The sequence below is a fragment of the Sorex fumeus genome, unplaced genomic scaffold (genome assembly GCF_029834395.1).
Source record: "Sorex fumeus unplaced genomic scaffold, SorFum_2.1 ptg000122l, whole genome shotgun sequence".
Classification (NCBI taxonomy): Eukaryota; Metazoa; Chordata; class Mammalia; order Eulipotyphla; family Soricidae; genus Sorex; species Sorex fumeus.
The window spans coordinates 11,755,861-11,777,477 of NW_026606179.1; the positions used below are offsets into that span (position 1 = coordinate 11,755,861).

The window sequence follows — 21,617 nt, forward strand, 5'->3', positions numbered from 1 at the left end:
GGGGAAGGGGGAGCTTCTTAACTCCCACCCTCCCGGTGCTGGCCTGCTGGCCCTCTCATCCCCCAGTCCCTGCTCCGGCACTTCTGGTTCTTTCTCAGCACCCGCTCTCCCCCCCAATCCCCTGGGGGCTGCAGGACAGGAACATCATGGGGATTCTGGTTCCTGGGAACTAGGATAGGTGCACAGCGGGGAGGGGCGGTGAGTTACCAGAAAGTCTCCAGAAACACCAGTGCAAGGTCCTCCCACCTCTAGCCCTTGGGAACCCCAGCTCCCTGACCCCCTTGACTCTGCCCCCTAACACCCCACCACAGGGCCTTGTCTCTGCTGGGGTTCTGCAGCAGGGTGGGAAAGGGTTAAGCGGGGTGGGGTGGGGAGGCTGGGGAGGGGGCCCTGGCTCTTTGGCGATAATCCCCTCCTCTGGGTGTGGAGAACAAGGTTAGTCCCCTTGTGGGAAAGAGCTGTGCCTGCTCCCACCCCCTGCCCCCTCTGCTTTTGATCCCCCGTGGGGACTCCCTTCCCCCTCGCTGTGGGGGGCAGGGGGGGGGGGTGTTTCATACTGTCTGGTCTCCTGCTCCCTGGGGCATCTCTGAGCCCACCCCCACTCCCCATGAACTCGGGGTGCCTGGCTGCCCTGCTTCCTTCCCCAACTCCGAAGTCAGGATATGTGTCCTTCTGCATCTCTGTGCTTGCTTCCTGTCTGTCTCTCCTCCTGCCACTCCTGGCCCTGATGCCCCTGCCTGTGCCCCCACCCCTCGCCCAACACTGACAGACAGCCCTGGGGTGTTAAGCTCGGCTTAGTGGGGCAGAATTCTCAATTTGGCTTGCGTTCCTTCCCCCTTGGCTTATGTCAACAGTAAGGCTCCCCAGATGGGACTATTTTCCTCGCTTCCAAACAGTTAGGAGGGGTCTGGGGCGGCGGGTGGGCCGAAGTGGTCCCTCACAGAGCCCTGCGGAGGGGTGGGGTGGTCACTCCAGTCCTGTCCCCCAGGTTCTCATCCACTGGGATCATGTCCTGGATCTTGGCGCTCTTGCTGCTGCTTCTGGGCTGGGCCATCGCTGACCCCTGCTACCACCCAGGGGGTCGTGCCCGCTTCTGCCTCCCACCAGTGACCCAGCTGGCTGGCCTGGTGGCCTCTTGTCCCCAGGCCTGCCCCCTTTCTCCAGAGAGCCGCTCGGGCCCCCAGAACCCCTGCAATAGCAGCCTGGCACTGCGGCTGGGGGGCACCTTTCTTCTGAGCTCTGTCAGCCTGCGCTTCTGCTCCCCAGGACCCCCCAGCCTGGTGCTCTCTGCAGCCTGGGCCCCGGGAGGTCCCTGGAGGTCTCTGTGGCGCAGACCCCCGTGGTCTGGAGCCCTGGGGGGCCCAGAGCGAGTGACCTTCCGAGCCACTTCCAGCTTGAAAGCCCGCGTGGTGGCCAGTGATCTCCGCCTGGAGCTGGGGGCCCCTGGGGAGCTGCTGGCGGCAAGAGTGAGGGGTCGCTGCCAGTGTCACGGCCACGCAGCCCACTGTGCCGCCCGCGCCCGGCCGCCCCGCTGCCGCTGTCGCCACCACACCGCCGGCCCTGGGTGCGAGAGCTGCCGTCCGTCTCATCGTGACCGGCCCTGGCGGCCTGCCACGCCCCAGCATCCCCATCCTTGCCTGCGTGAGTCTGGGGCTCCACTTCCTGCCTCTCCCCACTACAGCTGCCCAGATAGGAGCTGCCCCTTTCTCTAGGAGGTCTGCCTGGGACCAGGACATCTGCTGCTCCCTGAGACACAGAGACACGCATACGCACAGAAACACATACTTGCACACAGAGACACACATATACACAGACACATACTTGCACACACAGACACTGCCATGTGGATGACCCGCTGTCCCCACGGCAAAGACACTGAGCTGTGGACACGTCATGTGGCTCAGGGGCTCTGTCAAGTGACGCCCACGGGGCTCCAGCTGCAACTCCTGCCCAGTGACCCCAGTGCACCCCAGCCCCTTTGTAAAGGTGCCAGAGGAGGCTTCAGAGGAGGCTGGAGTCGGGGGGTGCCTCAAGCTCACTTGCGCCCTGCCTTGCACCCCCTCCCCCAGCCTGCTCCTGCAACCAGCATGCCCGACGCTGCAGGTTCAACTTGGAGCTCTTCCGGCTGTCAGGGGGCCAGAGTGGGGGCATCTGCGAGCGCTGTCGCCACCACACAGCAGGGCGCCACTGCCACTACTGCCAGCCCGGCTTCTGGAGGGACCCCGGGCAGCCGCTCACCAGCCGCAAGGCCTGTCGAGGTGAGTGAGGCCCGAGGCCCAATGTGGGTGTCCAGAGGAGGAGCTGGGGGTCTGGACCCCCAAATCTGGAGGAGGGTGCCACTGAGACCCAGGCACCCCCACCCACAGCTTGCTCCCCACCCACAGCCTGCCAGTGCCACCCGATCGGGTCCACGGGCAGTACCTGCAACCAGACGAGTGGGCAGTGTGCCTGCAAGATTGGGGTCACTGGTGCCACCTGTAGCCGCTGTGCCCCTGGCTTCCAGCAGAGCCGCTCCCCGACGATGCCCTGCCAACGTGAGTACAAGGTCACACAGTCCTGAGGTCACACAGTCCCAAGGGGTCACACAGTCTTAGGTGTCACACAGTTCTGGGGGTCACAGTCCCAGGGGCTGGAAGGAGCCCCCCATATCCCACGCTCCTGGATCGTTACTTGCTCATGCCAGAGGCTGGGCCAAGGGAAATTCCTTCATTCTGGGGAGAAGGGAGTCCTGGAGCCCTGGGCTGGACAGCAGAGTCACTCATTTTGCTGCTGTTGTTTTTCTTTAGTCACTCAGGTTTCAGGTGTAAGGTTCATGGACAAGGAACTGGCACAGGGGCTAAGGCACTGGCTTTGCACATGGCCAACCCCAGGTCAAAGCCCAACACCCAACAGGATCCCTGGAGGCCCACTAGGAGTGATCCCTGAGCAGAGAGCCAGGAATCAGCCCTCAGCATCCCTGGGTGTATCCCAAGTGATTCCTCTGGAGAGTCAGTGAGGGAGGGACTGTAGGAGTTACCATGACCCTGAATCTCTGGCAGGAATTCCAGAGGTCAGGACCACCGCTGCAACGCCGCTGGGTGCTTACAGAACTGGTAAGACGGCTGGTGTGGGGGCTGGAGCAATAGCACAGCAGGTAGGGAATTTGCCTTGCACGCAAACTACCCGGGTTCGATTCTCAGCATCCTATATAGTCCCCTGAGCACCGTCAGGAGTGATTCCTGAGTACAGAGCCAGGAGTAACCCTTAAGCATCACCGGGTGTAATCCAAAAAGAAAAAAAAAAAGCGAAAAAGGCGGCTGGTGCGGAGAAGTCCTGGGAGCTGGGGGACTGGGACATAGAGTCTTAGGTGCCCATCTGGGGTGGGGTCTGGATGCCCTGGCTGTCAATCAAGAAAATGTAGGGGGGGGCAGGCACAGAACACCAAGGTGCAGGCCTCTCCTGACCCTCCCCAGACCCTCAGTGCCAGCTGCACTGCGGCCGCCCAGCCAGCGCCGTGCACATGAACCTCGCGCGGTTCTGCCAGCAGGACTATGGTGAGTGTCCCTGGGCTGGGCTGGGGCTGGAGGTCCTGTCTTGTCTGGCATTTGCGCAGGGGACAAAAGCAACAGTGGCCCAGCTTTGAGGCACCCTCCATCCTGGAGACAGGATCCCAGCTTGGAGGCAGTTCTCGGCCACTGCTGTCTCTGGCTCCCTCTCCCCTCCCCATTTCCTTTTCTATGTATTTATTTGTTTTTTGTTTTGGGACCACACCCAGCAGTGCTCAGGACTTACTCCTAGCTCTGTGCTCAGGGATCACTCCTCAAGGGCTCAGGGTGTTAGCCCCCAGCCAATGACTGCAGGCAACTCAGCTCTCTCAGTTCCCACCACCCAGCCCAGCCCCTTCCCCACCAAGGTGAGGCCCCAGTAACCCCTCCCTGAGGCCCATCACCTTGTCAACATTTTGGTTCTCTGCAGGCCCAAGGACTTTCTGCCCCACAACTCCAGCTTACCAGTCAGAGTCCTCCCCCAAAAGGTCTCCCCTCAATTCCCTAGAAAGTACATTTTCCAAGGGCTGGAGCCATAGTGCAGGGAATAGGGCGTTTTTGCCTTGCATTCAGCCACCACAGGATTGATCCCCAGCATCCCAATGGTCCTCTGAGCAACACCAAGAGTAATTCCTGAGTGCAAAGCCAGGAGTAAGCAAGCCCTGAGCATCACCAGGTGTGACCCTCCAGAAGAAAAGAAAAGAAAGTACATTTTCCTTAATCAGGTTCCAGGGACTGACATCCTTCTGCCTGACATCCCCAGCCCCCATTCATCCCAGAGCCTTACTTCCACTATACCCCTCTTTCTCAAGGACTCTGGTTCACATACTTTCTAACCCACCTCTTCTGCCTTGTTCCCAGCCCTCAGCCATAGGATCGCCCTAACTTTAAGTAATCCTGCCCTCACTGCTTTTATGATCCCCCATAAACCCCACCTACACCTCCCAGGCACCTCGTTCCTCCCTCTGGAGTTACCCACAGTGGCTTTTGACAGATTCACTCCTCCCCCCTTCCCCTCCATAGTCCCGCCCACACATAGCCCCACCTTGTGATGCAAACCCCGCCCATACACAGACCTACCCGCCCCGCCCCGCCCCGCCCCCTTAGGCTGCAAACCCCACCCTCCCATCACAGCCCCACCCCCTCCACACCTCCAAAGTATTAAGGTATCGAGCAAGGAGAGATGGCTCAAGGGTCTGAGCTTTACAAGTGGCAACCTGGGAGTCCAGGGTCCAGCCCCTAAGCACCACCCCAGTGGTGAGAAACTACCCCAGTACAGTTGGGAAGAACCACTCTCAGCACCGCTGAAAGTAGCCCCAGTCTACCCAGCTCACTCCACAAAAACAAAAACAAAAACAACAAAAAAAGCTCAAGATCCCTCTCCATCCTGTCATGATCCCGGGCCCTCCCCAGGACTCAAGATGTCCCTCTCCTGTGGCCCAGACCTGACTCATCCGCTCCCCGCAGTTCTCCGCGCACAGGTGCTGGGGTCTGTTGTGGCGGCCGGCCCTGCGTGGCGGCAGCTGGCAGTGCGCGTGCTGGCCGTGTACAAGCAGCGCACCCAGGCCTTGCGTCGAGGCACGCAGGACGCCTGGGTGCCCCACACCGATCTGACCTGCGGCTGCTTGAGCCTCCAGCCTGGCACTGACTACCTGCTGCTGGGCAGTGCAGCTGGCGGCCCCGACCTGGCGCGCCTCGTCCTGGACCACCACAGCCTCGCGCTGCCCTGGAGGCCACGCTGGGCCCGGCCGCTTCGGCGGCTGCAGCAGGAGGAGCGCGCGGGGGGCTGCCACAGACTGCGGGCTCCCACTCCAAACCCTGGGCCTGACTACTTGAACCGGAGCCAGGGGGCCTCAACGCGGGACGAAGAGACGCTGCAGTGAGCAAGGCAAAGCCTGGACACGTGGTTTGCTACCAGCCAATCAGACGCCGAGAAGCCCCTGACATCATGTTGCATGCGCAGACGCAATACAGCCAGAGGGACACTTAACCAAGGCAGCAGATTACATGTGACCAGGGCTTTGAGCCTCTGGGCACTTTTCTTGCCAGACCCCACAATAAAGTTTCAAGGCTTGGGGAATCTTTCTCCAACACCTAATCCTTGCTTGGCAGGGGACAGGTGGTCTGAGAGACACATAAAGAAGGCCTCGAAAAATCTATGGAGCCCCCACATGGCAATGTATGCTACCCCAGTGGCCAGTCCAGTGAAAGGGCTGGCGTGACGTCACTACGTTTCCTTCCAGCTGATTGGCTGAAAGTCTAGCAGCCAGAAAAGGCCAGAGATAGAGCAGAGGAAAGGAGCTCAGTGCTAGTTTGCAGAAAGTTCCCATTTTAAGTCCATTTCGTTCCTGGTGGATCTTATGATGATCCGAGAAAGGAATTAAGGGCTTTTCAGTGACATCTAAAGATGGGTCTAGGGTCCACCTGGTCTCGAAGCATAGCCTAAACCTTAAACCCTTTCCTGGGAGGACAGCCAATTGTGAAGGGCCAAGTGGAATTTGATCCCCATACAACAGTTGGTAGTGCTCAGAGGACCTTATGGTGATGGGTATGGAACCGCCTTCCACAGATAAAGCAGGGTCTCAGCCCTTAGGGGCATTTCTCCAGGCCCTACAGTAAATGCTAATCTTGTGTTAGCTGTTTCTCTGTCTCTTCCACCAGAAAGTGAGCCCCATGGGAATAGGGATCTCATTCTGTTCATGGCTGTAGTCCTTCATCTGGAAAGATCCACGACAGATGACTCAAAGAACGGAAGGTCAGTGGGAGGCCTGGGTTCAATCCGCAGCACTGTACTGGTCCCCCTAGTGACTCTCCCTCCTCCCCAAGTTTAAAGGGCCAGGTACTGAAGCAATAGGGGCTAGAGCATCTGTCTTAACGCGGTTAACCTAGGTTCTATTCCAACATCCCATAACTTCCCCAGAGGACTGCCAGGAATAATTCCTGAGTGCAGAGCCAGGAGCATCTCCTGGTGTGGCCCCTCCCCCAGCCCCAAAATAAAAGAGCCAGACAGGACAGGGGTTAAGGCACTTCCCTTGCACATATTCAACCAAGGTTCAATCCCCAGCACTGCAAAAGGTTCTCTAAGTACCACCAGGAGTAAGCCCTGGCTGGTTGTGACCCTAAACTCGAAACAATAATAAAAAAAAAAATAACCCCCCCCCCCCCACACACACACAAGAAAGCAGGATGACGCATAGTACATGCTCAGCAAAATCTTGTTGAGGCTGAAGATGGGGCAGGGTACTTGTACTTGCATGTATTGCCCTGGGCTTGATGACCAGCCCCCCATGGTTCCCTGAACACTATCAGGAGTGATCCCTGAGCTCCAAGCCAGCAGTGGCTCCTGATTTCAGTGTAGCTCCCAAACCAACCCCTACACATTCTTGCTTGGCCTTTTACTTTCTCATTTCTAAACCAGGGGTGCCGCTAACAATTCATGGTGTAGTCCAAGAATGAAATGAATTGGCTGGAACAAGGGGCAGACTCAAAAGAAGTGCCTGACACAGAAACAGAGCCTTTAGGTTTGTTTTTATTTAAATGTGAGCGGAAGAATGAGCAGGGGGCAAGGAGGAGGGCGCCAAAGACCCTCAGGAGTTAAGAGCCTGAGGGGTGAGGAAGCCAGAGGGGCTGTGGGAACCACCCAGCCCTGGATCTCTGGGGCTCTACTGCCTCCCACCCAGGACCAGGAGGTGGGAGATGAAAGTCTGTCGTGGGCCAGCCCCATCTGTTCCTGGTGACCCACACTTTGTTCCCAGCAACCAAGACAAATGAGCATGAAATTCACATCTGGGACCCACCTCCGGCCTCCACCCCCGCCTCTGGGCACAGAGCCCAGTGGGCCTGTGCTCTTGGGCAGGCTGCCCAGGTGGCCCCAGCCAGCGCTGGGCAAGTTCCCTGCCCTCTACTAACTCCCTGGAGACCAGCTGTGCTTGTGGATACCTTAAGGATAGAGCAGGAGAATTAAGGAAGAATTTGATGGCAGGGGGTGAGGGCCTAGGAACCCCAGTTAGAGGAACAGTCCCTACCAGGAACCCAGAGGTGACAGTTGAGATAGGAGGTCCCTAAGCTGGATCCTCCAGGCTTCTGCACAGGGGAGGGTCAGCTCTGGGTGAGAACCCAGTAGATATCGGCCCCATCAGTAAAGCGGTTTTTAGTTTTGTGTTTTAGGGTCACCCTCCGCGGTTCTCAGGACTTACTCCTGACTCTGTGTTCAGGGATCACTCCCGCAGGGGTGCCAGGAATCAGACCCAGGTATTGATCAGGCCCCTCCATCAGGCAAGTGGCCCAGCTCATCAGAAGAGCACAGAGGAGTCCTGAACCCAACCTGGAATCCAGAAACTTCTCTCAGAGGAAGTGACATCCCATCTGGAAAGACAGAAGAGAGACTGGCAACCTCACAACAAGGAAGGGGAAGGGGAAGGACTCACTGTCCAGGAGTGCTGAGGAGCTATGCACAACAGTGACTAGGGGAGGGGCAGGCAGAACCTTGGGTGCTGGAAGTACCTTTAAAAATGTGGGGAGGTAGAGGGGCTGGAGCAATAGTACAGTGGGTGGGCGTTTGCCTTGGCCAACCCAGGTTCGATTCCCAGCATCCCATATAGTCCCCCTAGCAACACCAGGAATAATTTCTGAGTGCAAAGTCAGAAGTAACCCCTGTGTATTGCCGGGTGTGACCCCCAAAAAAAAACAAAGAAAGAAGGAGGGGATAGAGAAAAAGTACAGAGGAGATGGTGTTTGCCTTGCATGTAGCCAACACAGATTTGATAATCCCCCCTCCCTCCCTTGTCCCTTATGGTCCTCAAGAACCACCAGGTGTGATCCCTGAGTACAGAGCCAGAAGTAACCCCTGAGCACTGCTGGATTGCTGGATGTGGTCCAAAACACACACACACACACACACACACACACACACACACACACACACACACACACTTCTGGGGTTCTGTGGCTAGGCCGTTTGAAAACAAAATAAAGAGGAGGGGGCAGTAAGTGACTTTAAAGACTAAGTTCTGGAACATCCGCGGCGCCCTGGGTCCTATTAGTGTTGGCAGGAGGCTGAAGGGCCTCTGGGGGAAGAGCTTGGGACAACTCTGACACCCCCAGCTCCCAATTCCAAAACCCTCAGAAGCACAGGTCAGCACACAACAGCTCTGATCCCCTCTGTCCCCGGGAATGGGTCAGGGATCACCGACGGACTTTTTCCTTCTCTGGATTTTCTCGTTCTTTCCACGTGTCGCTCAGTGTTCCTCCCTGGGCGGTCGGTCCCCCATCCCTTGGTCCCTCTCTCTCCACTCTCCACTCGTGCAAGTGTCGGGCCTCTATCGCTCTTTCCATCTCTGTTCATGGACCCGCCTCGCCGCGCCGCTGTGTGGCTCTACCCGGCGCCTCCCCGTCGGCCCCTCTCGCCCTCGGGGTGTCGCGGGGCCCCTAGCCCCCGCGCGGGCTCTAGGGGTGGGGGGTGGGGGTGGGGGAGGGAGGCCTTCCCGGCCGGGGATCCGCAGTTCCCCGCGCCCCGCCCCGCCTCCGCCCTTCGCTCCCTCGCCAGCTCTCTGCCTCCCTCTCCTGGCCAGCTGCAAGCACCGCGCCCTGGTCTCCCAGGGGATCCCCCGGCAGCGTTAAGGCAGCCCCCCTAGCTGCGAGCGAGTGGAGCACCAGGCGGGGGGCTGCGAGCACGGATGCAGGTTCCCCCCCTGGGCCCCGGAGATCCGGGAGCACCCCCATCATCCGACGCCAGCGGCCCGGAATGTGGAGACGGCCGCGGACACTCCCAGCTCCACCTTAAGCGCCCTCCCTTCCCCCTTCTGCGGAGGATGAGAACTGCCAGCTCCCGGGGCCCCAGGTGTCCCGGCCACCCCCAAGACCAGAGTCCCAGCTCCTCCTCCGCCGCCACCCTTCCACCCTGCCCCTTGGGTATTCACACCCCCACGCATACACCCCGTCCGCCAGCACTCACCCCCCACCCCCGGGATCGGGCACCTGCCCCCCACCCCTCAACACACACCCCGGGAAAAAATTAAATAAACCAAGAAGCGAGGGAGGAGGGAGGGAGGAAGCGACGGGAGAGAAGAGAGAGACAGAGAAAGAGAGAGAAGGGGAAGGAGGGGGGAGAGAGGGGGGAGAGAGAGAGAAGCTGGAGAGGGAGAGAGGGAGGAGGAGGTGAAGAAGGGGAGAAGGGAAAAGAGGCAGGGAAGGAGGAGGTGGGAGAAGCAGGAGAGGAGGTGAGAGGAGCAGGATGGAGACATGGAGTTAGGAGGCCGGGGGAGCGGGGTGCAGACGGAGCCAAGAGGGGGGTGTGGGCTGGGACGCGAGAGGTAACCCGAGGGAGAGGCAGAAGGCAGAGAGGCGGGGAATCCGAGGCAGAGGGAGGCTGAAAGGTTGGGGGGAAGAGGAAAAGTAGGAGAGGCAGAGAGAGGGGAGAGGAGAGGGGAGTGGGTTTCAGGGTCCCTGCTCTCTGGGCATTTGGTGTGTGCGTGGGGGGAATCCAGACTCCCTGTGGGGAGGTGAGGCTGCTAGTCCTGGAGGGAGAGTCCCAGGAGGAGGAGAGGGAGGAGCTGAGGGGGGCAGGGCTTTGGGAAGGGGTTGCTCCGAGGCCTCCAGGGAATGGGGCCAGCAGCAGGGCTGGGCGCCCCTCGAGCGCTGATACTCTGGGCCGCACTGGGGGCAGCAGGTAAGGTCCCCGGAGCCCCTGAGGGAGGGCGGGGGTGGGAGTGCCCGGGAGATGGGTTCAGTATGCTCTCTCCCCAGCGCACATTGGACCTGCACCTGACCCGGAGGACTGGTGGAGCTACAAGGAGAATCTCCAGGGAAACTTCGTGCCAGGTGCAGCGGCTGCAGCGGGTCGCTGATTGCCTCCTTTGGCAGCCCCTCAGCCCTCCCCCCCCTCTGGAGCGAGGAGTCCCAGCCCCTCTCTCCCTGCCTCCCTCCAGAGCCCACCGAACCCCAGCGACTCACCATGGGACATTATACATGCGCATTTCAAGTAGTGAGTGGGAGTGAGGAGAGTGGGGAATGGAGGGAATGGAAGTGTGTGTGTGTGTGTGTGTGTGTGTGTGTGTGTGTGTGTGGCGCGAGCGGCAGGTAGGTCCTGGTTCCTGCTGAGAACCACAGGATGGGTGGCTCCGTATTCCCTACCCCCTAACCCTGCTGTCTCCACTTCTCTTGCAACTCCTCACCCCACTACATTCGTTATCCAGCTGTGGGACAAGGAGCAGGAAAGAACTACAACTCCCATGGGCTCTGGCGCTGGCAGGCGACCAGTGGGAAGGCTGGTGGCCCCGAGGCCTGCTGGGAATTGTAGTTCCTCCTCCAGTGAATTTTAGCCCATTCTGATCCGAGACTGGTTGGTGGGTTGGTGTTAGGGATTTCAGGAAACTCCTCTCAGGATCCCAGGCCCCTACTCTCTCAGACCCCCCAAAGTCCAGGTCCCTGGTCCAGACCACAGCTTAGGGATCCAGCCCCTCTTTCTGAGTCCCTTTCCTCCCTGCCTGGTGCCTGCCCCCAGGGCCCCCCTTCTGGGGCCTGGTGAACGCAGCCTGGAGTCTCTGCGCTGTGGGGAAGCGGCAGAGCCCTGTGGATGTGGAACTCAAGAGGGTCCTCTTTGACCCCTTTCTGCCCCCGCTGAGGCTCAGCACGGGTGGAGAGAAGGTAAGTCTTAGGGGGTGCGGGCTAGGAGTGACTGCATGCATGGGAGGAGCATCAGTGGAGGGGGCTTGGGAGTGGGGTGCTGAGGAACAAGACCAGTCACAGGAAGAGAGGAGTGCACAGTGGTTAGAGAGCAGGGTCCATATACTCTGCAGCAGACGCCCCTCCCCTCCCCAAAGATGGCCCCTCTCCTTTTCAGTCTCTGCAGCAGCAAATCTGGCCAGATACCGTTTGGAATGCTTGAGCAACCCTCTATCCCTCACCTCAACTCCAATAATGGCTGCTTTTATTATCCTTATCATACGGATAGAGAGATGGAGGCACAGAGAGGTTAGGCTCCTTGCCCGGGTTTACACAGCTAAAGAGCACCAGCACTGTGATTTTAACCTGGACAGTGGGGACCTACAATCCATGTCATTGTTGATTTGGGAATACAAATTTGGTATTTTTTTGTTTGGGGGACACATGGGGGATGCTCTGGGGTTCCTTCTGGCTCAGGGTTGCTCGGGGGATGTGTGATGTGGGGGATCAAACCTGGGCCTTCTGCATGCAAAGCCTGTGCTCAGCCCACTGAGCACAGTAATAGCAATTTTTTTGGTTTTGTTTTATTTGGGGGCCACACCCAGTGAAGCTCAAGGCTTATTCCTGGCTCTACGCTCAGAAATTACTTCTGGCAGTGCTTGGGGAGACCCTATGTGATTCCACGTGCAAGGCAAGCGCCCTGCCCACTGTGCTACCTCACCTCAAGTTTTTTTTTTTCTTTTTGGGTCACAACCGGTGTTGCACAGGGGTTACTAGTGGCAGTGCTCAGGAATTACTCCTGGCAGTGCTCGGGGGACCATATGAGATGCTGAACCCAGATTGGCCGCATGCAAGGCAAACACCTTAACCGCTGTGCTATCGCTCCAGCCAGTCGCCTCAAGTTTTTATAACTCTCCCACCATCCTACACTCAGCTGTCCAGCCTAAGACCAAGGAGCGTGTCCCTCTCCCAGTCCATGTCTCTAAGCCACAGCTTTTTTAGTCTCCCAGACAAATGCTATTTAAATCTTTTCACTCCTTGTCTCACCATCACCATTGTCTGGCACCTGCCTCTGCTTCCTGCATCCATTTGCCACACCAGGCAGATATTTCAAGTCACAAACCAGGGGCCAGAGTGATAGTACGGCAGGTAAGGCACTTGCCTTGCACACAGCCGACCTGGGTTAAATCACTGACAACCCATAGGGTCCCCCGAGCACTGTCAGTAATTCCTGAGTGCAGAGCCAGGAGTAACCCCTGAGCATTGCTGGGTGTGACCCCAAAACCAAAGGAAACAAATAAAAAACCCACAAACCAGGGCCAGGGAGAAGGCCATGTGTGCTCCCTTCATACCAGAGGCCTGGGCTTAATCCCTGCCTCTTCCCAATACTGCTAGTTGCATCCCACCACACCGCTACCCCAAATAAAAACCCAAAACCAAAAAATCAGTTTCCTAACCAGATTAGCACAGAGCCAAGAATGTTACAGATGTGAGTTATTGAAAAAAAATTTTGAAATGCTCATTCTTGCCCACTAGAGTCAGCATCATGACCCTTCCCTCCTTTCACTGAGTTCTGCTCCCATTTAGCCTCTTTGCTGTCAGAAAGGTCACCTTTGGACCTTTGAACGTGCTCTTCTTTGTCTGGCCCCTGGGAAGTAGCTCTCTTCATGGTCAGCTGATGGCCTCTACCTCTCCCACAGCTCCGGGGAACCCTATACAACACTGGCCGCCACGTTTCCTTCCTGCCTGCACCGCGGCCCGTGGTCAACGTGTCTGGGGGACCCCTCCTTTATAGCCACCGACTCAGTGAACTGCGGCTACTATTTGGAGCACGTGATGGAGCCGGCTCTGAACACCAGATCAACCACCAGGGCTTCTCTGCTGAGGTAGTGGCCACTGATCTTTCACTCTCAAACTTCCCTCTAAATCAACCCAATTCCTCCCACGTCATGCTCCTTTTATTTTTTGGTTTGGGGTCACACCAGGTGGTGCTCAAGGCTTACTCCTGGCTCTGCTCAGGGATCTCTCCTGGAGGGCTCAGGGGACATATCGGGTGCCTGGGAACCTGGCTTGACTGCATGCAAGGCAAAACGCCCTACCTCCTGTACTATCATTTCAGCCCTTCATGCCCCTTTGAATGCCTCATTTAAACATCCTTCATAGAACTAGTCACACTCCCTTCAACCTGCACTGCTAATCCTATTTATTTGAGGGAGGGCTGACCACACCCTATGGTGCCCAGGCTCTGTGCTTAGGATCATTCCTGGCAACCATGTGATGTGCAGGAACAAACCAGCCTCCTGCATGCAAAGCATGTGCTGCTGCCGTGGTGCTGTCTCTGGTGCTCTGAGTGCTAACCCTTCACTTGATGCAGTCATCAAACTCCTCTCCTCTTGCCCTGGGGAATCCCATTCTCTGTGTTTCCTGCCCAGGTGCAGCTCATTCACTTCAATCAGGAACTCTATGGGAACCTCAGTGCTGCCTCCCGGGGCCCCAATGGCCTGGCTATTCTCAGCCTGTTTGTCAATGTAAGCCCAGGCAGAAACAGGAGGGGTGGGGGGACTAGGGCCCTGGGATCTGGAGCTGGTAGATCAGATTCCTGGGTCTCCAAGGAGGAAGGGATTGGGGACTTAGATGGGCCTTAGACTTCTGGGTTCCTGCTCCCAACCCTTGTTCCCCCCCTCCATAGGTGGCTGGCACCTCCAACTCCTTCCTCAGCCGCCTCCTTAACCGTGACACCATCACCCGCATCTCCTACAAAAGTAAGTCCCAGCCAGGTTGGAGGTGGGCGGTACAAGAGGGGCCTTCAAGAAAGGCACCTTTCACTCTGGTGTGGTACTCCTGCAGATGATGCCTTTATTTATTTATTTGGTGTTTGGGTCATACTCTGTTTGGGTCATACCTCAGGGGTGATTCCTGACTCTGCACTCAGGAATCACTCCTAGTGGTGCTCTGGGGGATCATATGGGATTCCAGGAACTGAACCTAGGTAGGCCGCGTGCAAGGCCAGTGCCTTACCCCCTGCTCTCTCTCTGGCCCAGATGATGCCTACTTTCTTCAAGACCTGAGCCTGGAGCTTCTGTTCCCTGAATCCTTCGGTTTCATCACCTATCAGGGCTCTCTCAGCACCCCGCCCTGCTCAGAGACCGTTACCTGGATCCTCATTGACCGGGCCCTCAATATCACCTCCCTCCAGGTGACTTCTTTCTGCCTGCCATCACTTGTCCTGGCAACTTATGTCCAGTCTTGGTACCTCTTAAATCTCTTAACCATTCTTTGAGGGCGGGACGGAGGCGGGAACCCTCTAAGCCACGCCCATCAGCCCGCAGGGGCGGGGATTCCCGCGTGACAACCTCAGACCCATTCATGGTTCACTCCGTTTCCCACCCACTTCACGGCAGATGCACTCTCTGAGGCTCCTGAGCCAGAATCCTCCGTCCCAGATCTTCCAGAGCCTCAGCGGTAACGGCCGGCCCCTGCAGCCCTTGGTCCACAGGGCCTTGAGGGGCAACAGGGACCCCCGGCACCCCGAGAGGCGCTGCCGAGGCCCCAACTACCGCCTGCATGGTATGGTCCAGCCCGCACCCCGCCACGTCTTGCTCTTGACCCGCCTGTGTGTCTCCCCACGGTGTCTCAAACGTGATACAGCCCGGTCCCCTTCCCCCCCTCTGCAGCGTCTGTTCGGTCTAGCCTCCTGGGCTGTCACTTGCTTTCTCCCTTCTCCCTATGTGTCAGCGTGGTACGGTCCACCTCCCTGCCTTCCAACCGTGGCGGGGCCATGATTTGTCTTCCCTCTTCACCGCTTGCAACTTGCCAGTTGGTCTGTGACTCGACCCCCTTGGCTTCCTGGTGGTACGGTTAATTATTGGCCTCCCGATATTTCCTATGACTCTGGCTCTCCAAAATGGTACAGGCCAGCCCTTTCCCCGTGTCCACGTGGTACCACCCTGTGCAGCTCCCCCATCAGGTGTCATTTCCCCGACAGAATTAACCTGGATCCCCTCCTACCCTACCTGCTTCCCTGTGGTTCAGGCCAGTGAGCTGAAAACACTCTCTGGCTTCGCTGCGTGGTACAGCCCACACACCCCCGTGGATATCTTCGCGTGGTTCCACCCAAAGCTGGGACTCTGCGTCCCCTCCTGCTCCCTCCCAGTGGTTCAGCCCAGTGCCGATCCCAAATCTGCATTCCGCCCCCCCCTGCCCCGCCCCAGCTTCTGCACCTGGCGGGTTCCACTCTGCAGCTTTGCGCCCAGCCCACGCCCCCCCCACCCCCGTATTCTGTCCCTTCTCGCATGTTCCAGACTAATGTCTTCTCCCCGATGGTGTGATCTTCCTTACAGTGGATGGTGCCCCACAAGGTCGCTGAGACTCCCTCCTGAAGACTGCGCCTGCCGTCCCAAGCCTTCCATCAGGGAAGGGGAATTACCCCCAAAACACTAATATTAAAGGGACAGAATACTTCCTGTTTCTCTGGTCTGATTCTAAACGCGGCGGGGAAACACTTGGGTTATGAAAGAAAACTTCGAGAAGATAATCTCCCACTTTGTAATGCCACTACTCGATTTTTTTTTTCTTTTTTACATTGACTTGACTTCCTGCTTAGCAGAACAATAATTTAGATGCGCGGCTCCTTTAAGAGGCGCTGCTTTTTCACTCTTTCTCCCCCCCCCCCCCCCGCACCTTCGTCAGGCGGCACGCGCCGAGCCATGTGCTTCCCCTTCTCGTCTGCCTCATTGGTCTGATGTGGGTCACTGTCCCGCCCCCAGCACCGTTTCCCATTGGATAAATGTAGGTCAGGGTCCCGCCTCTCCAAAAAGCTAGACAACTTCGTGCACTGAACCGCTCACGCGCCCTCCCGAGTCTGGACCGATCTGGGGGTCCCATTGGCTGTGGGTCTCCAGGGTGCGGCACTCGATTGGCCCGTGCTTGCAGCCGGAGGGAGGCACGCGGCCCGGGTGCAAGGCCCCGCGGGCGGGCGGGGCCCGAAAGGAGGGGTGCGCTCTGTGGCGTCTCGTGTTTTGGTTTGGCTTTTTTTTCCGCGAAAGAAGTTTGCTTTGGCCACGCCCCGACGCGGCCGCCTCCTCCTACCCCCTCTCCCGCCCCTTCGCGCACACCTCTTGGTGCGGATTGCAAAGAGCCTCTGCTGGAGAGAGCTGCAGATTTTGCAGGAGCCAGGCTCGCCCACCTTGTAGCAGGAGCGCCTAGGGACCCCTTGAACCCTCGTTGCAAAGAGCCGACGGCCTAATTTGATCACCCCCGCTCCGTTACCCAGCCTGCATGGTCTCCGGGGACCTTCCAGAGTTTCACGTTTCTGCGCGGAGGTCGGCAGATCCCCTAAAATTTACGGTGTTCTGGAGGATCCTGGAGGCTTGCAGGAGCCTCTCGCTCACCCCTGGGCAGCCACTCGCCCGAGCCACAGGAGTGCGCCACGGACTGCCAAGCTGGGTTTTTGTTTCTCCATGAGCCCGTGAGCCTGTGGGCAAGTGCCCGGCAATGGCGCGGCCCGTGAGCGACAGGCCCCCGGCCCCACTGCTGCTGGGCGGCCCGGCCGGGGGCCCCTCTGGAGGGGGTGCGCTGCTTGGACTGAGGAGCCTTCTGCAGGGGACCAGCAAGCCCAAAGAACCAGCTAGCTGTGAGTTCTAACCTCCACACCCCCTGGCCCATCTCACTCCCTTCTCCCCTAGGGATTCAGGTGCTTGCAGGGGGGTTAGATTAGGGGGCCTGCGGTGGGGGGCTAGCTTCCTCCTGAGTGTGGAGTGCATCGCCCCACCTCCCTCCACCAAAGTGCCAGGTGTCTAAGCCCCAGCTCTCTCGCGGGGCTCCCGGCGCCCTGCGTCCGGAGGACCCAGAGTCCAGGCCCTTTCCTTTGGTTCTGCAGGTCTGGACCCCTGAGGTCCTGGGCGGAGGGAGGGGGGCGTGTCGGATGGCCGCATCGCATCGGGGTGACCTGGGCTTGGGCGGGGCCTCCTGGGGTCCTTTGGAGTCTGTGGATGAGGAATGTGCCCCAGGCAGCATGCCCCTTCCTGAGAGTGGGGGCGGGGAGAAGAGGGCACGGGGGCAGCGGGTAGGTTTCAGAGGAATTACAGAGCTGTCATTTTTTCTCTCACCTGCCCAACCCTCCACCTCCTCCGTGTGTACCCTGCTCCATCTCAACTTCCTTCCCCTTCCTTCTGTGCCAATTCCTCTCTGCATCTCTCTCTGAGCCTCTGTTCCTCTTCCCATCACTGTCCCCCACCTCTTTCTCCGGGGCTGCTCTGCTCGGGTCCTTGCTCTGTCTGTCCCCTTTTTGTTCATCTCCGCCGCGGGGCGGGGGGTGGGGGTCTCTTTCCGTCCGCGCCTTTACTCGTCTCGGACTCGGGGTCCCCGTTCCATCTTCCTTTCCCTCCCCACTCTGCCCGATCTTTCCCTCCCGGCCCCGCAGGTCTCCTGAAGGAAAAGGAGCGCAAGGCGGCTCCGCCGGCATCCACGGTCTCCGGGCCGGGCCTGGAGACGGCGGGCCCGGCGGATGCCCCGGCCGGGGCAGTGGTGGGCGGCGGGTCCCCTCGGGGGCGCCCAGGGGCCGTGCCGGGCCCGGGTCTGTTGGCGCCGCTGCTGTGGGAGCGGACGCTGCCGTTCGGCGACGTGGAGTACGTGGACCTGGACGCCTTCCTGCTGGAGCACGGGCTCCCGCCCAGCCCGCCGCCCCCCGGCGGCCAGTCACCGGCGCCCTCGCCCGTTCGCACGCCCGCACCCTCGCCCGGGCCCGGCTCCTGCAGCTCGGCGTCCCCTCGCTCCTCACCGGGGCACGCCCCGGCCCGGGCTGCCCTCGGGGCCGCCGGTGGCCACCGCGCAGGTGCGGCGGCAGGGATGGGTCGGGGCTTGGAGCCCCGAGGGCAGGGCGGTGGGACCCGGGCCGCGCGCCGGGTTCTGGGGCTGAGGACTCTTGTCTCCTCACGGGTCAGAGACTAGGACGTGTCAATCCACAGGAGAGGAGGGACTTGGGGCCGTAAATTCCAGTGGGGAGGTAGCGCTGGACCTTGCAGTGGGGACGTGGCGACAGGGGATCCGGATACTCGTGGGTACTGGCTAGGGAGTGCATTGGGCCCCGGAATCTGGGCTGGAAATCGGACCTGGGCTGCTAGGGGCTTCACGGGGGGCCCGCTGCAGGGGAGAAGGCCAAGGTTGGTTAGGTCTCCAGGGGCTGGAAATGCTGGCATCGCAGGTGGCCGGGTGCCGGGGGCGCTCCAGAGGGGAGGACTGCCATATCTTTCTTCTGGACCTTCTTTATATTCCCGGCAGAAGAGAGGGCCGGGACTCTCTAACTGGCAGGCCACGGTGAGAAGATCAAGGGCCCCGGTTCTTCTGTATTCACCCTCCAAGGTGCTGGGTGCCCCGAACCGTGGAGGTTGAACGAGGTTCGATCGAGGGAAAAGAGCCTTGGGGGTCTCCGGGGGTCCCTGTAGCAGGTCGGGGACCCCCGAGCTGGGTCAGACCTCCGGGCAGAACCGGGGCCCTCTGCTCCCCGCTGCACATTCCCACTCCACGTGAGTCCTCGCCTCCTCCGTGCTTCGCGCACGCGCGGTCACGCGGGACGGGGCGGGGTCTGGGGGAACGCGCGGGCGCCGGGACGGGTGGGAGGCGGAGCGGGAAAAGCAGGCGCCGGCACGTGACTCGGCCCTGAACCTGTGTCCTCAACTGGCCCCGGCTGGCTCGCTCTTAAAGGCACAGGCCGCCACAACTCTGGCACCACCAGTCCCTCTTCCCCCCTAGCCCCTCCACCTCCCCGCTAAGCTAGTGTAGAACTGGAGGGGCTGAAGCGATAGTACAGCGGGTAGGGCATTTAACTTGCTGCGGATGACCCAGGTTCGATTCTCAGCATCCCATGTTGTCCCTAGAGCACGCCAGGAGTAATTCCTGAGTGCAAAGCCAGGAGTAACCCCTGTGCTTCACGGAGTGTGACCCCAAAAAGAAAAAAAAATCTCACTGGAAGTTTTTGCGGGGCATTGCATTCTTTTTCCTTGAACAGCCCAGCCTGAGCACTCTGCTTTGGGCTGAGGAGTCCCTGAGGTTGCAGAAGCAGTCTCTCTGAGCCCGGCTTATGTTATTTAGGGCGAGCCTGGCATGGTTGGGCCTCAGTTTCCCTGTTTCTAAAAACCACGTTGGTTCCAGCACGTCGGAGCATCTTTGTGACTTAGAGGCTCTCCGAATTTATATTTGCCAGGTTGTAGGTTCCATGCCATTGCTGCCCTCCTGGGGTGAATAGGTTCCCATGAGCAAGGGATTTCCTCTGAGCACCTCCTCCTTGAAATGCACACTCCAGGTGACACATTTTATTTCTCCCAAGGTCTCACCTCTCGGGACACTCCCAGCCCAGTGGACCCGGACACCGTGGAGGTGCTGATGACCTTTGAACCCGACCCCACTGATCTAGCCCTGTCCAGCATTCCCGGCCATGAGACCTTTGATCCTCGGAGACATCGATTCTCAGAGGAGGAATTAAAGCCCCAACCCATCATGAAGAAGGCCCGGAAGATCCAGGTGCCAGAGGAGCAGAAGGTGAGGGCATCTAGGTGGCAGTGGGGCGTGGCCTGCGCCACCCTTCCCTTCTGCTCTGCTGGGCTTTGCCCTGGGCTGCACTAGCAGGGTCTCCTGGCTCACAGCTAGGGCTGTGAGGGTGGGGTCGTAGAGGGGTGGGTTGGAGATTCCTGGAGATGGGGTACAGACTCAGCCTATTCTGCTTTTCTGGGGTGTCTCCAGCACTAGCAGCTGCTGAGGATAGATGCCTTTAGCTCTCATGTCTGAGCTCTTATATGGCACCTACCATGCTCTGATTGAATTGGCCTAGGGGGTATGTTGCCAGCCTTTCCAGGCGCTTCCCTGGGCCCAGACTGCTTGTGGGTAAGAGGCGTTAGGTGCCCCTGGGCAGCCGGGTCCACATTTGGATTTAGGGTGCTTCCAGCAGCAACTCCATCTTTTTTAGGAGGTGCACACCCAGTGGTGCTGGGGGGCAGGGGGCTGAGGTGCTGGCAGAGGAACCGAGAGCTTCCATGTGCAGTACACACACTCCAGTGCTCTGTGTCATACCCAGGCTGCTGGTATCAGCCCATCAATCAATTCTGTTTTGTTTTTTGGGCCACACCCAGTGATGCTCAGTGGTTACTCCTAGCTCTGCACTCAGGGATCACTCCTGGCAGGGGACTGTATGGGATGCTGGGGATCAAATCTGGGTTGGCTGTGTGCAAAGCAAGCATCCTCTTTGCTGTACTATTGTTCCAACCCCCATCAACCAGTTTTAGGACAGTGGTTTCTCCAGCCCTGTGCAGCAGGTGCCAGGCTCTGATTAAATGTGGGTGTGGAGGGGCTTCTTGCAGAGCTCTGGGCTTTGTTGTGGAGCACATCCCCTTAGCACCCGGATTCCAGGTCTGGGCATTTCCAGGCCTGATGGGTTGAGGGAGAAGCAGGGGAGAGACCCTCAGCTGAAATCCCTTTGCTGGGGGGAGGTAGCCCCTAGCCTCTAGTTGAAGTCTGTGGGTTGGTGACAGTGGTAGGTCACTGGGACTAGTTAGCTCCTCCCCCCTCCCCTGCAAGAGGTTGCCTTGGCAACCAGGTCATAGGAGCCAGGCTCTGGGAAGGCTTTATGGGATACTGCATCCCACCAGTTTGCGCTCTCCTTAGCAACCAGGCACTGGGAGGCTGATTAATTTCTCTCCCAGCCCCCTTACCTTGTTGCTAGGGTATGAGCATCCTTAGCAACAGGGAGCTAACTGCAAGCCCTTTTGTGGAAGGAGGGTCAGGGGTCTGTGGCCTGAAGCTCGATCGCAGGGGATGGGGGAATATCTGGTGCCTTCACTGTAGCCAGTCACCTACTCTCTTTGGCAACTTGGGCCTGAGGAGGACAAACCCTTGGGTCTGAATCCTGTAGGAGACTTAATTTCCTTTGGGTCTGGCTGCTGGGCCGGAAGCAACCCCAGAGGGCCCCATTCTGCACTGCTCTTCTCAGTGCTTCTGGGCCTCAGCGTCTCTTTCCTTTCCTCCCCCAGGACGAGAAGTACTGGAGCCGGCGGTACAAGAATAATGAGGCAGCGAAGCGCTCCCGAGATGCGCGTCGGCTCAAGGAGAACCAGATATCCGTGCGGGCGGCCTTCCTGGAGAAGGAGAATGCCCTGCTGCGGCAAGAGGTGGTGGCCGTGCGCCAGGAGCTGTCACACTACCGCGCGGTGCTGTCGCGCTACCAGGCCCAGCATGGGGCCCTGTGAGGTGGCCCTGTCCATCCGTCTGGGGGCCCCAGGGCTGTGGGACAATGCAGATCAAATACATTTATATTTTTAAAGAAAAAGCGAGCCTCCCACCTCCGGCGTGGGGGCGGGGAGGGGCCATCTGTGCCCTCTGGCTGGGCACAGCAGGGTCCCCACCCTCCCACTGCCTCCGTGCCCACTATCCTGAATAAATCTT

General features: G+C 59.0%; 4 protein-coding genes across 5 annotated transcripts in view; all 4 read left to right on the forward strand.

Moving 5' to 3' along the window:
* Positions 1-21,617, forward strand: part of MAMSTR (MEF2 activating motif and SAP domain containing transcriptional regulator) — a 164,281-nt gene that overhangs the window by 20,968 nt on the left and 121,696 nt on the right. The gene's annotated exons all lie outside the window — the stretch shown is intronic.
* NTN5 (netrin 5) lies at positions 1,008-5,407 on the forward strand. The gene is made up of 6 exons (XM_056135572.1): positions 1,008-1,641; positions 2,070-2,258; positions 2,385-2,534; positions 3,039-3,092; positions 3,453-3,533; positions 4,992-5,407. Exons 1-6 carry the CDS (start codon positions 1,008-1,010, stop codon positions 5,405-5,407), a joined length of 1,524 nt encoding a protein of 507 aa, XP_055991547.1.
* On the forward strand, positions 10,004-15,651 carry CA11 (carbonic anhydrase 11). 2 transcript variants are annotated; one of them, XM_056135873.1, is made up of 9 exons: positions 10,004-10,191; positions 10,269-10,343; positions 11,026-11,168; positions 12,887-13,072; positions 13,619-13,714; positions 13,876-13,948; positions 14,228-14,382; positions 14,588-14,753; positions 15,488-15,651. In XM_056135873.1, the coding sequence occupies exons 1-9, from the start codon at positions 10,125-10,127 to the stop codon at positions 15,490-15,492; spliced, it is 966 nt and encodes a 321-aa protein (XP_055991848.1). In that variant the 5' UTR covers positions 10,004-10,124; the 3' UTR covers positions 15,493-15,651. The 2 variants fall into 2 exon arrangements, with proteins under 2 accessions (XP_055991848.1, XP_055991846.1); XM_056135871.1 differs by having other exon boundaries at positions 15,527-15,651.
* On the forward strand, positions 15,887-21,546 carry DBP (D-box binding PAR bZIP transcription factor). Its single transcript, XM_056135874.1, has 4 exons — positions 15,887-16,818; positions 17,608-18,018; positions 19,510-19,721; positions 21,206-21,546. Exons 1-4 carry the CDS (start codon positions 16,680-16,682, stop codon positions 21,419-21,421), a joined length of 978 nt encoding a protein of 325 aa, XP_055991849.1. The 5' UTR covers positions 15,887-16,679; the 3' UTR covers positions 21,422-21,546.